At 41.1% G+C, this 12008-nt stretch overlaps 1 protein-coding gene and 1 long non-coding RNA gene across 2 annotated transcripts in view; one reads left to right on the plus strand and one right to left on the minus strand.

Annotated features, from left to right (window-relative positions):
- Positions 1-11207, minus strand: part of LOC146475427 (uncharacterized) — a 14452-nt gene extending 3245 nt beyond the window's left edge. Inside the window, exons 1-11 of the mRNA XM_085115841.1 lie at positions 11071-11207; positions 9362-9467; positions 8293-8598; positions 7773-8093; positions 6107-7487; positions 5430-5694; positions 4822-4864; positions 2627-3832; positions 1642-1770; positions 949-1052; positions 483-565 (exon numbers count right to left, since the gene is read on the minus strand). Of these exons, the coding sequence (XP_084971967.1) occupies positions 483-565; positions 949-1052; positions 1642-1770; positions 2627-3832; positions 4822-4864; positions 5430-5694; positions 6107-7487; positions 7773-8093; positions 8293-8598; positions 9362-9446 (3923 nt within the window). The 5' untranslated portion in view covers positions 9447-9467; positions 11071-11207. The remainder of the gene's footprint in view (positions 1-482; positions 566-948; positions 1053-1641; positions 1771-2626; positions 3833-4821; positions 4865-5429; positions 5695-6106; positions 7488-7772; positions 8094-8292; positions 8599-9361; positions 9468-11070) is intronic.
- The window catches only part of LOC146475421 (uncharacterized), a 120981-nt gene that overhangs the window by 62064 nt on the left and 46909 nt on the right, over positions 1-12008 (plus strand). The window lies entirely within an intron of this gene.

Below are 12008 nucleotides of genomic sequence, written 5' to 3' on the forward strand. Positions count from 1 at the left end.
CCCGAGAACAGCTAACATGCAAACAACAAAGAATGGGCATGCTGGATTTTCCAAGGAGTTGTGTCCCGGATTCTAGCTCAACACGGGTCTAACAGTACTACAGTGGTTCAAGAATCCGTGCCGGGTCATATTAATCCCTCTACTAAATTTTAAGGAATTTATCAGGTACGTACAAGCTACAGACTGTAACTAAGGTCAAGTTTTCTGTCTGTTCCTCAGCAATTTTTGACTCTCACCAAGCCCAAGAAAACTCTTGGTCTGGTGACGGGGCCAGTTTCTAGCTAGAGAAACTGTGGTGCTGCGTTGGAGAGGAGTGAAAATGAATGTTTGGTTTATCAACAGAGTTGATAACTAAAGGTTAATTGGCCACCGTGAAGAGATTCGAGTGCTGATGTTTCGAGCGTTAGCACTTCGTCAGAGCGGATCTTGTTTTGGCATCCTATCACTTCCTGTACGTACGCGTTGAAACATGTATAAAATACCTGTCTTCCAGCACTTTTGTTTCATTCGGCTCTTTGTAGGTTTGCGTCAAGACCTCTTGGGCATATAAGGGTTCACTTTCATCCTGTACAAAAAAGAAAGGAAAGACAGAAAAAAATGACAAAACTGCACAAATTAACCTTTTGTCATGCATGAAAGGTCTTAGTAACGCGGTTTGAAATGACAGCTCAATATTACTAATCAACGAAGACTCTTTAAAAATATTTTTGTTCTTGGTTTCGACCTAGACTTTTCTTTAACACTAGCTTAAAGTTAGCTTTTAAAAGCTTTTTTAATGAGCAAGATGAAAACCTCCATTAGTTAATTTTTAATCTGGGATTAACGTTAATCGACTTTCATACAATTGGGCCCAGTAGTGAAAAAAAATTAACCGACACCGTTGAAATTAATGCCACCCGCATGCTCTGCACTTTTCAAGTCCGACGCCCAATAAGTCTCTAATGTTACCTTGGTAAGGTAGTCTGAAGATTCTCCTGCTAATTTGTTGTCTATAACGTCCTTTGTACCATGGTTTTCTGTTCCTTCGTCGCGATCATCTTCATTTTGCAAGTCTGAGAAAGAGTATTGGATACACATTACAAGGAGCTTCTACTGTGCACTACAATGAATGAGCAAGACGTACTTCAGTGTGATCAGGGTAAGGGTAAGGGGTACTGTAATGAGAGCGACAGCTATCGACTCCGACACCCAATTATTTAGTGGTATGAGTTCTCAAAGAAACACCATCTTCGACTAAATGCGGTCGAAATTCGAATTAAGAGAAGAAGAAATTTATCTCGGGTTTCAGGCTAGACATTTTTAATTTTTTTACCCTTACAATTTTATACTACAGGAGCCCATTTCCCGGGATAAAGACAACGCTTTTACGTTTTTCTCTCGCCTCTTTGTCGTGAAGAGGGAGAGGAGGAGAGACGCCCTCACATGGGCCTCTTACTGCCTATCCTTCTCCTTCCTTCTTTTTTCCCTAATATTTTCAGTTGTTGTTGGTAGAGCTTTTTAAGAGTGAATTGACAAATTCTTTCCTAATTCCGCAAATAATGGGTAGATAATGTGTTCATTTGCGCCTTTTCTCAATAGATCTAGAAGATGTTTACTGTGATTACTTGTGGGACTTCTTTTGTTACCAGGCAAGTTCTTTACCTGTCTCAGTTCTTTCTTTGGGAAAAAGTGACAACAGTACACCTCCCTCTTTCTCCTTCTCCTCTGCGGCGTCTGGTTTCTTGTCACTCTTTGGGTCTGTATCAACGTCTTTTTCTGCATTCTTCCTACCTAGAAAACAAGTAGTTTATTTGCATTTTATAATTCTTACCAGTTCACAATGCTAAAAGACTATGCGTCTCTGTATTCAATGAACTCTCTAATCAGGTAGGGCCGAGGAAATGGTGTCGATCCTTTGTAACGAGAACTACTTAAAGATGGGTGCTGACCATTTGTGGCTAATGGATAATGCAATTCCATAGTTTTTGATTGGCTTAGGTAGTGACCATGGGATATCACTCATTGTACCATACCGGAGAAACCGTGTACATAAAAGTCTTCTGGTCGTTGTAGAGAGATTGAAGTTGACAAGATCTAGCAAAATTTCTAGCATTGTTTTAAATTAGATGAAACAGTTATTCCATTCAGGCTTGTTCCATATGGGACTCAACTCGACCTAACTAACTCGACTCTAGACGGCGCATTGCTTATCGATCATCTCATATCCAAGGGGTCCCCCTGGAATAACTGTCAACTTTTCATATGCGCTAAGATTCGACTTTAACTCTTGTATGTGTGAAACATGAGCCTACCCTACAGAATTGTCATGAATGAAGGCAAATTCCGATTTGCTACTATTGCAATTTTTCTAAGTAAATGAAGAAAGCTTTCAATTGTGAAGAGACTTTCCATTTTCTCGAAATCGCACCTTGAGTATACCGTAAAGGAATGTTTGGTTTTATCAGTTATCAACAGAGTTGATAAAGGAATTTGGCCACGGTGGCCAAATTACCCCATCTGCTCTGTTAATTAAAACCAACTATTCGTTTAATTTCAGTCTCCCAACGACGTAGTACCGCAAGTGCATGTGACTACACTAATGGATGCATGCAATCATTTTTGTAGGGTAATGTGCTCAAGTCCATACCTCGCACAAGATCACGTATCTCCCTCGAGAGACTTTTACACTGTTTTGTCCAGTTGTAGCTCTTTTCGAAGCAAGCCTTTAAGTCTCGTACTTCCTGCAGCCTCTGTGATCTCGGTTTTTCCTTAACAGCTCGAATTGCTGACGCCCAGACTTTTGGATCACTAGAATCGACAACACATGAAGAAGCAACTGAATTATTTAGCTTTTTCAAAGTTCCTGCCAATCCCGAGTTAGCACCGACAAGAATTGGTAGACCAGAAGTGAGGGCTTCCAAAGCTGTTAACCCGAATCCTTCGGTCCTTGAAGGCATGATGGCAAGATCCACCTGACAAAACTGTTTGGCTAGCTTCTCTCTGCTCTCAATGAAACCACGCACTTTAAGTTGAGTTTCAGAGATGCCATGCTTCAATAATCTCTGGGCTGTGTCCTCCATGTCAGCTTTGGCTGCGCCAACAAAGTAAAGGTGGTAACTGCTGTCATTCAACTCCGCGATGGCTTTCGCAGCTAGGTCATATCCTTTCACTTCAAAATCTTCCTCGTCACCCCGACCAAATACCAGCACGTTGAAATTTTCACCGTCTTCTGTCGCTTGTTTACATTCCCTGAATTCTTGGAAGAGGTCAGGGCTGGGAACAATTTCAAAGACCCTCTTTTCCGGGTATGGACGAAGGGCGGTTCGAAATACTTCGGCCAACTTCGGCCCAACGGCAACCACAAGATCAGCCATAGCACTTAGTTCCGCCTCGTTCTGGTGTTTCTCTTCGCCTCTAGAGATCTTGCAAGGGTAATTCTTGAACATGGCCAGTTCCTCCGGGGCAGTGTGTCCAAACTGGATCCAGACACATTTTGGATAAAACTGTCGAAGTGATTGCACTTGTTTGCCGAGCTTCACTCCATGGCCAATCACAACGTCCATATGAAATCCCTCATATGGGCGAAAGCCGAGCCACTCGAGGGGATCATACGCATGCCGTTTCTCCGCTTTGATGATGTTGATGCCGTGGCTGTTTGCCATTTGCCTTTCTTCTTCACTGCACTTCTGGAGGTAAAAAGTGACCTGAAAGCCTGGTTGTTTTGCCAACTCTATAGCAAGTAGCCTGTTGACTGTTGGAAGACCTCCCTTTGATGATCCCCATTCTCCAGCTAAAAGAGTGACTTGTACCTTTGAACTGTCCTGTATAAAAGGGAGCCCGGTTGACTGGACAGCTGCAAGAAACGTTAAGATGACAATCAACAGTTTGCTATAGGAAAGCTTGGTTTACGTCATTGTTTACATTTTGCCTCATGAAGCGACTTAATGACTGGTCTCGCAGGAAACAGTTAATTTTGTTTAATATGCTACGAACAAATAGCACCATAAACTAAGAGCATAAACTAAAAGAAAATGTCACTTTTGGCAATCAGGGTGAATATAAGTGTGATATGTTGAATGTCCTCGGAGAAATCAATGCTTTCAAAAACTGTGGAATTACAAAGATTGTAAGCCCGGCTTTTCATTTACCTCGTTTGTATCCTCCTTTGTAAAAATCTTGATCCTTAAAAGTCTATTTCTCAAAAACTGTTTTAAGATATCACGCTAACATTTAAGAGAGTGCTAAGATTGCCAAGATATTTCAATTTATAGGGTAATATATTCCCACCAGAACTACCAGCACACAAAGCCAATTAGACCTAGAACAGTAAGATATGGGAGAATAGGCCCCAGGCTTTGCGAATAGGTAAACCCGGGGAGGGAAAGTTCTATCGCTGCAGGGAGGAGGGTGGGGCGATGTCCAGGCCTAAACTAGCTAGGCTGAAACACGAAGCGGGTTGATTAATGTGGAGGGAGGAATTCCGTGGAATATGCTGCGCATTTCCCTAGGACACGCTGGAAATGTAAGATAGTGTAAGATTGTAAATAAGGGCTTTTTGAGCGTTTTTTCCTAGTGAGAATTGTAGGGCTAATTTGAATGCAAACAAAAAATATTCATATGTCGGCCATTTTTGCATAGGGTCTATACTTTGACATTTGGTACATTTTTGTAGTGAAGCACAAGTCATGAAAATTGGATTAGGAGAAGTTAAATGAAAATCACTGACTTGAACTTTGACTTCGTTCCTTAAAATGCTCTTTCGCACCCCACAGCACGGACATAAGGAAAACGACTCATGGAGATCAATAAAGTAAAAGGTTTTTATCTAACTCATCTACTAACTTGAAATTTTCTTCTGCAGCTGAATGTTGTTGTTCTCCACGGCCTGAAAATAGAATGCATACAAGAGTAAAAATTCTATTCATTCTTACAGCGGCTGTTATTGGTGTACTGACAAAAATCTGAAGTACGATTCAGGGATTTATTGGATCACCTGGTTTGGGAAAAAGTGGAACATAGACAAGCCATAGACAACACACTACCTTAATGCGCAAAATCACTAACAATATTTCGTCTGACCTCAAACCTCAGAGTGACAAAATGCAACCTTCAATACAGAGGATCGGTCCTCTGAAACAAACGCCTTGCAGAGGCAAGAGAGCAGGGTAGCCTACATACTATTAAATCATGCATTCCTTACATCACAACATTTTAAATATGAGAGTATATTTTTCAAATTCAAATTCAAATCCTGACAGTATGCAGGATGTTTCTCACATGAACCTAGTTCTAATGGCCTAGCAGGCTCCTTCGAGTCTCTTTTCGAGCATCCGAGCTAGCCATCGAAAGGTCACAGGTTCGACTCCTGTTGTGAGAACTCGGATTTTTTTTCTGCTCACTGTTTTAAGTAACGAAGGGATGCAGATAGATCATAACACAAACAAGCTCACCGCGAACCAATCCTCGTAAGCTTCTTTCGGGATGATCCCCTTTTCAGGGCCTTTTGCATCTGGACAGAAATAATGGCGGGACTTCAAAGGCATGTAGTGGGCACAGTCTTCATGAACACATCCTTTTGTGTCGTGCCAAGTACACAGTCCGGTCTCGGGGTCTTCCTTTCCTCCACACAAGTTACATCGAATACTTAGCTCCCACGACACAGAACGCAACCAATGGCACTCATCACGAATAACTGCAAGGGTCTGTTCCAAGCAGCTAGGGTATTTAAACAGTGCGAAAAGGGTAAGGTACATTTCTTTATGACTTGCAGCCCACAGAAAACCAGACTATTCTCTTATCTCATTTTCTAGTTTTTCTCCATACTTTTCAAGAAAGGCCAATACTGACTTTAAATCGCTAACAATAAAGAGTAAAGGGACTTGAGTTAGCCTTTATTCACTTCGGAGGCATATTAACCTTTCGACTTAAATTACCCGTGTGTGGAAGCCATTCAAGTAAAGGCTCATGACTAAGACTTTTCTATGCTACCAGGCATCATAAGAATCAAGGTGGCTTCAGGGGATTCATGGATTTGTCCTCCAAAGAAAAAACTTTCTGTGACCACATGACTTCGTAATAGAAACAATACATTTCCGAATATTTTCGATTGAATAACCAATTTGCCTACCTGCTTATCTCTGAATGACATCCTGAAGCGGCTTGATGTGGATCGTCTGACCAAACCTGTAACTTAATGACACTTTTGTAACACACCAAACCAAGAGAATTGTTTTCATCTAAAATAAAGCGAGCTGCGTTCGCGGACATGCGCTGTTGTTTGTAAGAAGATTTAGTCGCCGCCCATGCTCCAAAAAGGGAGACAAACTTGGTGAACAATCCCACCGGTACATATTCGCTCTTGAAGGTCAAGTACACTGGCGGACAGCCGTCATCAACCGCAGCTGGAATGATCTCCCTCTCTGGTGTTTCCGTTAGCATGCATGGAACAATGTACATGAGTTCATTTTCCATACTTTTGCAAGGACAAAGAAGATTAAACTTTTCCATGATAAAAATCAGAGACGTCTTGATCTTGTCTACGCCCAGTTCGTTGCAAACATGGTCTAGACATTCTGCTTTCAGGATGCCTTTTTCTTGAAGCAGTTTTCGACGATTGAGAGCTTTCATGGTTTCGTTCTTGCTTGGTTCTACATTCAGGATTTGGCGAATGACATTCACTAGCCACTGTGGATCTAGCACTACTAATCCATCTGGATTTTTCCTGTGATCCTGGTAAATTATCGTACCGCGATCATGAAGAAACTTTAGAACCTCCTCTAAGTCATCCTCTTTTTCGAGCGTACAAACTTTGTCAACGATTTCTTCTTTGAACTTTCCTTTAGGAACATATTTCTCCCCTTTTCTGGCGTTTTGCTCAACCGCGCTCTCTATTTTCAGCCAGTGCAGGGGAATCTCTTTCCTGGTATGTGGCATCGTTTTTGCGACTTCCAGTATCTTCTGGCGTAAACGACCAATTTCGGGGTCTTCTTTTCCAGATGCTTCACCTGCTTTTGTGTTGTCGACGGTAAACTGCCCTACAACATGCTCTTCTACAAGGGGATTTTGACAAAGTTTGGTCGAAAGCTGTTCCATTTCTTTCTCAGGATCACCCTGTACACAATCAGCATGAGTACCAACAAGGCACACCGGAGTGGACTGGATGCCATCATCTGTGGACTGCTTTATTGAGTGCACTGTATCAACACATCTCATGATATGATGCACACTAGAATCGTTGCAATCTGCCTCTTTGGTGAACAGATTCTTCGAGATATCAAACACCAAGAGATAGACAGCATCTGGCGTCATAAATATGGGATGCATGGCACGATCAACTGCATGGCCAGCCAGCTCCCAGATAACTGGCCATATTCCATCAGATGTGTCTAGTTCGTCATGTTCAAGGCTCTCTCCAGCCAAACTGGCAATGTGATTTGAAACTGCTCCCACCTCATCCTTTCCTGATTCCACCACAGATGTCGAACCGCCTCCATCTATTTCATCAAAACCTGAAATGGCAATAGAGAGGCATCAAATTTAAACATCTTCCTTTAAAAATTATTCATCGTAGCTGCAGAATGAAGAACGAATTCTACATATGTTGACGTATCTTAACTAATCACGGGTGCTCACAAGATAAGTCTTGAACGTGTATGCTTTGCACTCTCTCAAGTTTCATCTCAACAGTAATTCTTAAATTGGACGAACGTCCATTAAAAACGTTGGTCGCCATTTTGCACCATGTATGATAGCTTTAGATACACTCGACTGAAATTCTTTAAATGGTCTCAAACCTGACTGCCCTCCATCAGTGTTCATCCTCTCGCTGACACAGTTGTACTCATATCCACTGGACCTTCGATTCCAATATTTCCATGGCCGCTTCTCACTGGCATCTCTAAGAGGTTCATTGATTTGCACTCCGTCTGTTCTTGGCTCATCGTTATTTAACGGTTCACCTCTTAGGGCCTTGCCAAGACTAGTCTTCCCAGCGCGATCCTGGCCAATCAGCAGGACTTTGACGCGTTTATCATATGTTCTGCCATTCTTTAGGGCTCTGCGATAAGCTGCTAAGGAACTCCTTCCTCTTGCCAAGATAGAAGAAGGAATCAGATCTAGACGGAGGGAAAATAAATTAGCTTATTTATTCATTATGCTCGAAAAATCCTTGCTGTCACATCAGTTGGAAAGCTCGATTCACTTTATTCAACTTGCAGTAGACGTCTAATTCTCCTCAACGCGCTTTAATTCCTAGGAAATTCACGCTCTGAAATTTGGCCCTGATTCGGGGTCCTTTAAACGGAACAGACTTACCTTTATCGATGAGGCAGTGTTTAGCCATTAGATCCTTTTGTTGGTACGTTAAAGAAGTCTTATCGAGGGCTGCTATGAAACTCTCATACGTCACATCCTTCGAGTTCGGTAACTTCCGTAGAATTGAACCGCTCATTGGCGCTCCATCGTTGAAGTCAGCGAGTTCATGTCTCTCATCATCTATGCACTCTATACCCAGTATTTGCAAGAGCTCTTTCGCTTCCTCTGGATTGTCTGCAATATCTCTAATTATTTTCTTAGCGTCTTCATCCGTGACCTTTCCTTCTTTCAACAAGCATTCAAAAGCTGTAAGATACACAAGCAAAAAAATGGAACATAAACAAATTGGACCAGCTCATAACGCGTGCAATACAACATGTTATCGCGTGGTTAAACCGAAGAGAGGTTTTCGAGTATCGGCAGTGGTCCGATTCCTCAGTTGAAACTCATTCATCGGGTAGACTTAGCTGGCAGAATAAATGATAGGGGTCGCAGTTTTCCCTGTAGGCAATCTTTATCTGTAGTGCGTTCGTTACTTAAGCAGCAATTCGATTTTTCATGAATCTTTACCCAATGGAAAACGTTTCAATTTAACACGACTGAGATGTTTGCACAAAAAGCGATCACCAATGGATAGAAAACAATTTTAAAAATACTTTATTTTGAAGCCCGAAAAGTTTCGAGAGTTTTGAGGAACGAAGCCGGCTGGATGTCAAGATAGAAAAAGTATTTTCCTTTGTATTTAAACAATGTTATTTTAAAAGAACACTTCAGACTGCAAGGTCAAACATCCATGTACAAAGCCAGATACTGGACTGTTGGAATTGTTGTCTGGCCGGATCAGTTTGATTTCAGGTGGTATACGTTTTATTCCATGTTGGTAAAACGCCCTTGGCATTGAATCTTGTTCTGTATCAAGGCACGCGTTAACAAATACACAGCGAAGAGAACATTTCAGGTATTGTCGCGAACAAACTGGAGTGACTGTTTAGACTAAGGGCTCGGATAAAACAGCTGGGACAAGTAACTGGCTGAATGAATTGAATATACAGACACAAGATCAACTTACTGATTTCATCTCCTTCCTCTATGTCTTCTACTCGTCGATCGTCTTCTTGCGCAATTGTGTCCACGTCCATTTCGCAGGAGTTCATCGGCTTTCGTGGAGCAAAAACCTAGAAGTCAAACCCAAAAGAGAGAATGTGAAATGAGCATTATGCAGGATGATATCAAGGACCTATGAGAGAGCCCCAGTTCCGCTTCAATTCAACAAGTGGGTATAACAGGATGGGACTGTCAATTAAGAGGAAGTCAATTGATTCTTGGAATCACTTACCGACAATATCATGTAGCTGGGATACATATATTTTTTTAAATCAACCCCTTGACTTCTTTGCTAGGCGTAATGCAGTTCTAACTAAAAAAAAACAAAAGCGTAACTTTCATTTCTGGGGCTGTTCGTCCACAAGTTTCTCGACTGTTTTCAAACGAAATTCAAAGTTTCTTACTGTTTCAAACTTGGGCATTGGCCAAGAACAATTAATATGAAAATCGGTTTACAGATAAAGCACGATGGCTGACCTCTCCTGACCTTAAAGCTGTCTAGGAAAGCGCGTGATCGACAAATATACATAATTGGCTCAATATTGAACTCACCGAACGTGCTCTAAAACAGGTTCTACAAGTAAACTAGCCTTGACATGGCATTTAGAGCGAAAATATATCCTCCTCTCTTATAAGGAATTTCTACCTATTTATAATTTTAAAAATAAATTTGTACTTATATGTTTCAGTTACATATCAGGCAATACCAAAGGATGCAAATTTGACTGAAATACCACATCTCCGTCATCTCCGACATCTCCAGTCGTAAACTGATCAGGATCAGATACACCAGTTGTCGCCAGCTGCTTCAATTCAAGTTTTTGCGTTTCAAGATCAACTTATTTATGCGATCACAGTGTAAATTATTTGCCAAAAGTCTTACAAATGTATCTCTCATTGGCAGTTTAGGCATGACAAATACAATAAATTGTGTTTTTTATTAGTAGAAGCCGGAAATTGATTAAAGGCGGTCACGGTTTGGTTTGCACGATTCGGTTACCAGTCTGCATAAGTTGGAGAGTCTGATGAAATTTGAACAATTATGACCAAAAAGAAACTGAAACCCACGCTAAGCAAAACTCTCCTTTGGTGTAGTTCATTACACTGTTCAAGATGATCTAAACTTTGAGCCCGTGGACGAAATCCAAGTGTTATGTTTTGTTGGCTAGCCGTATTAGAATATCACTATAAACACCCGAGCGATTTGCTAATGCAAATGTCACGCTAATTCATACTAGCTATTGGGCTATCAGACCAATGCTTACTATATTTCAAGCGGATCTCTAGAGCTACTGTTTATGACAATCCCTTTTTGGATGGTATTCAAAGTCAAGGGATCAGGGTTGAATGGTACGTTTAGAAGTGTGTCGTTATGAATTGAGGATCGAAAATGAAAGGGCCCTACAACCACGAGTCGGGTACATCGCAACGAACTTGCCAATGGTCGTCTGGGTCGTGCCTAAGCTGAACCCTTAAATGAAATCTTTTGTCAGTAAAATATCTTGTCTTGAATAGCTTTCTAGTAATGGCTCGAGAATTCCTAGGAAGGTTTCCATGCACGCGCACCGAAGCAGTCGTTATAGGACATCCGGGTCTATCAGCAATGATGGCTGAAACTATCTAAAATTGACATAGTAATGCGTATTTTATAGACTCACAACTAATTACAATTACCTCACGTCTGTGTTTCCAAGCTGCTGGACGAACCAAGAAGATATTCAGTGAAAATGTTTTACAAACTCGGACCCGCGAAAGTGATCCAAGTAAGTCTTCAGTCTTTCTGCTCAGCGAAGCATGATTGGGTTTTTTTATAAGTGAATAAACAATTGGGTAAAACCCCAGAGTGAGTCACGCTTTTCCGGTTTCTGTTTACATTGGGAACAGTCGGGACTGCCCCTTTCCAAATATACTTTCTCTTACTTTCGTCCAATTGGTCGAAAAAGTGAAAGCAAAAATAACGACAACAGAAACAGCTTAATGTTGTATCCCTTTACCTTCCCGGCTTTCTGAGAATTTCCCCAACAGACTCCTTCAGACGTTACGTGAAGCCGTTGGTGGCAGCACAATGCCTTCTTTTATAGCGAGCGACCAAAGTTCACTTTGATCGAGACTCCCTTCGTCCTCCCAATTTTCTAGGAAGATCAAAGGGAACTCCGTTTTTATGGTAGTGAATGCACTGGAACGTGAAAACATTTTTCATATTAAAGGCGGACCACCAAAAAGACATGTGACTCATTAAATGAGTTCCAAATCAAGCAGTCAAAGATTTTTGGAAAGATATACAGTAAGGCGAACTTTCTCAATGAGGTAGACAACAACAACAACTATTTATTCGGTATTCTCACATGGGTACATGGTGTTACCTATAATAAAATAGGGTTAATATAGTATATAACCTAATTACAAAAGGGTCTCTCACTAAATTAAATAATTAAAGTCTGTCTATAATCCATACATGAATGGATATAGGCAGCTTAAGTCTGCATATATAGTAGGATCAACATTGTTAAAAAGAAAAGTGATTTTTGAATTATCGTCAAGATCATTGAAATGGGGATATTTTCTTATTATGTCTTCCATAATAAGAAACTCCAATTTGCTACACTGGATAT

This window comes from Pavona decussata, unplaced genomic scaffold (assembly GCF_977016875.1).
Source record: "Pavona decussata unplaced genomic scaffold, jaPavDecu1.1 SCAFFOLD_84, whole genome shotgun sequence".
Taxonomy (NCBI): domain Eukaryota; kingdom Metazoa; phylum Cnidaria; class Anthozoa; order Scleractinia; family Agariciidae; genus Pavona; species Pavona decussata.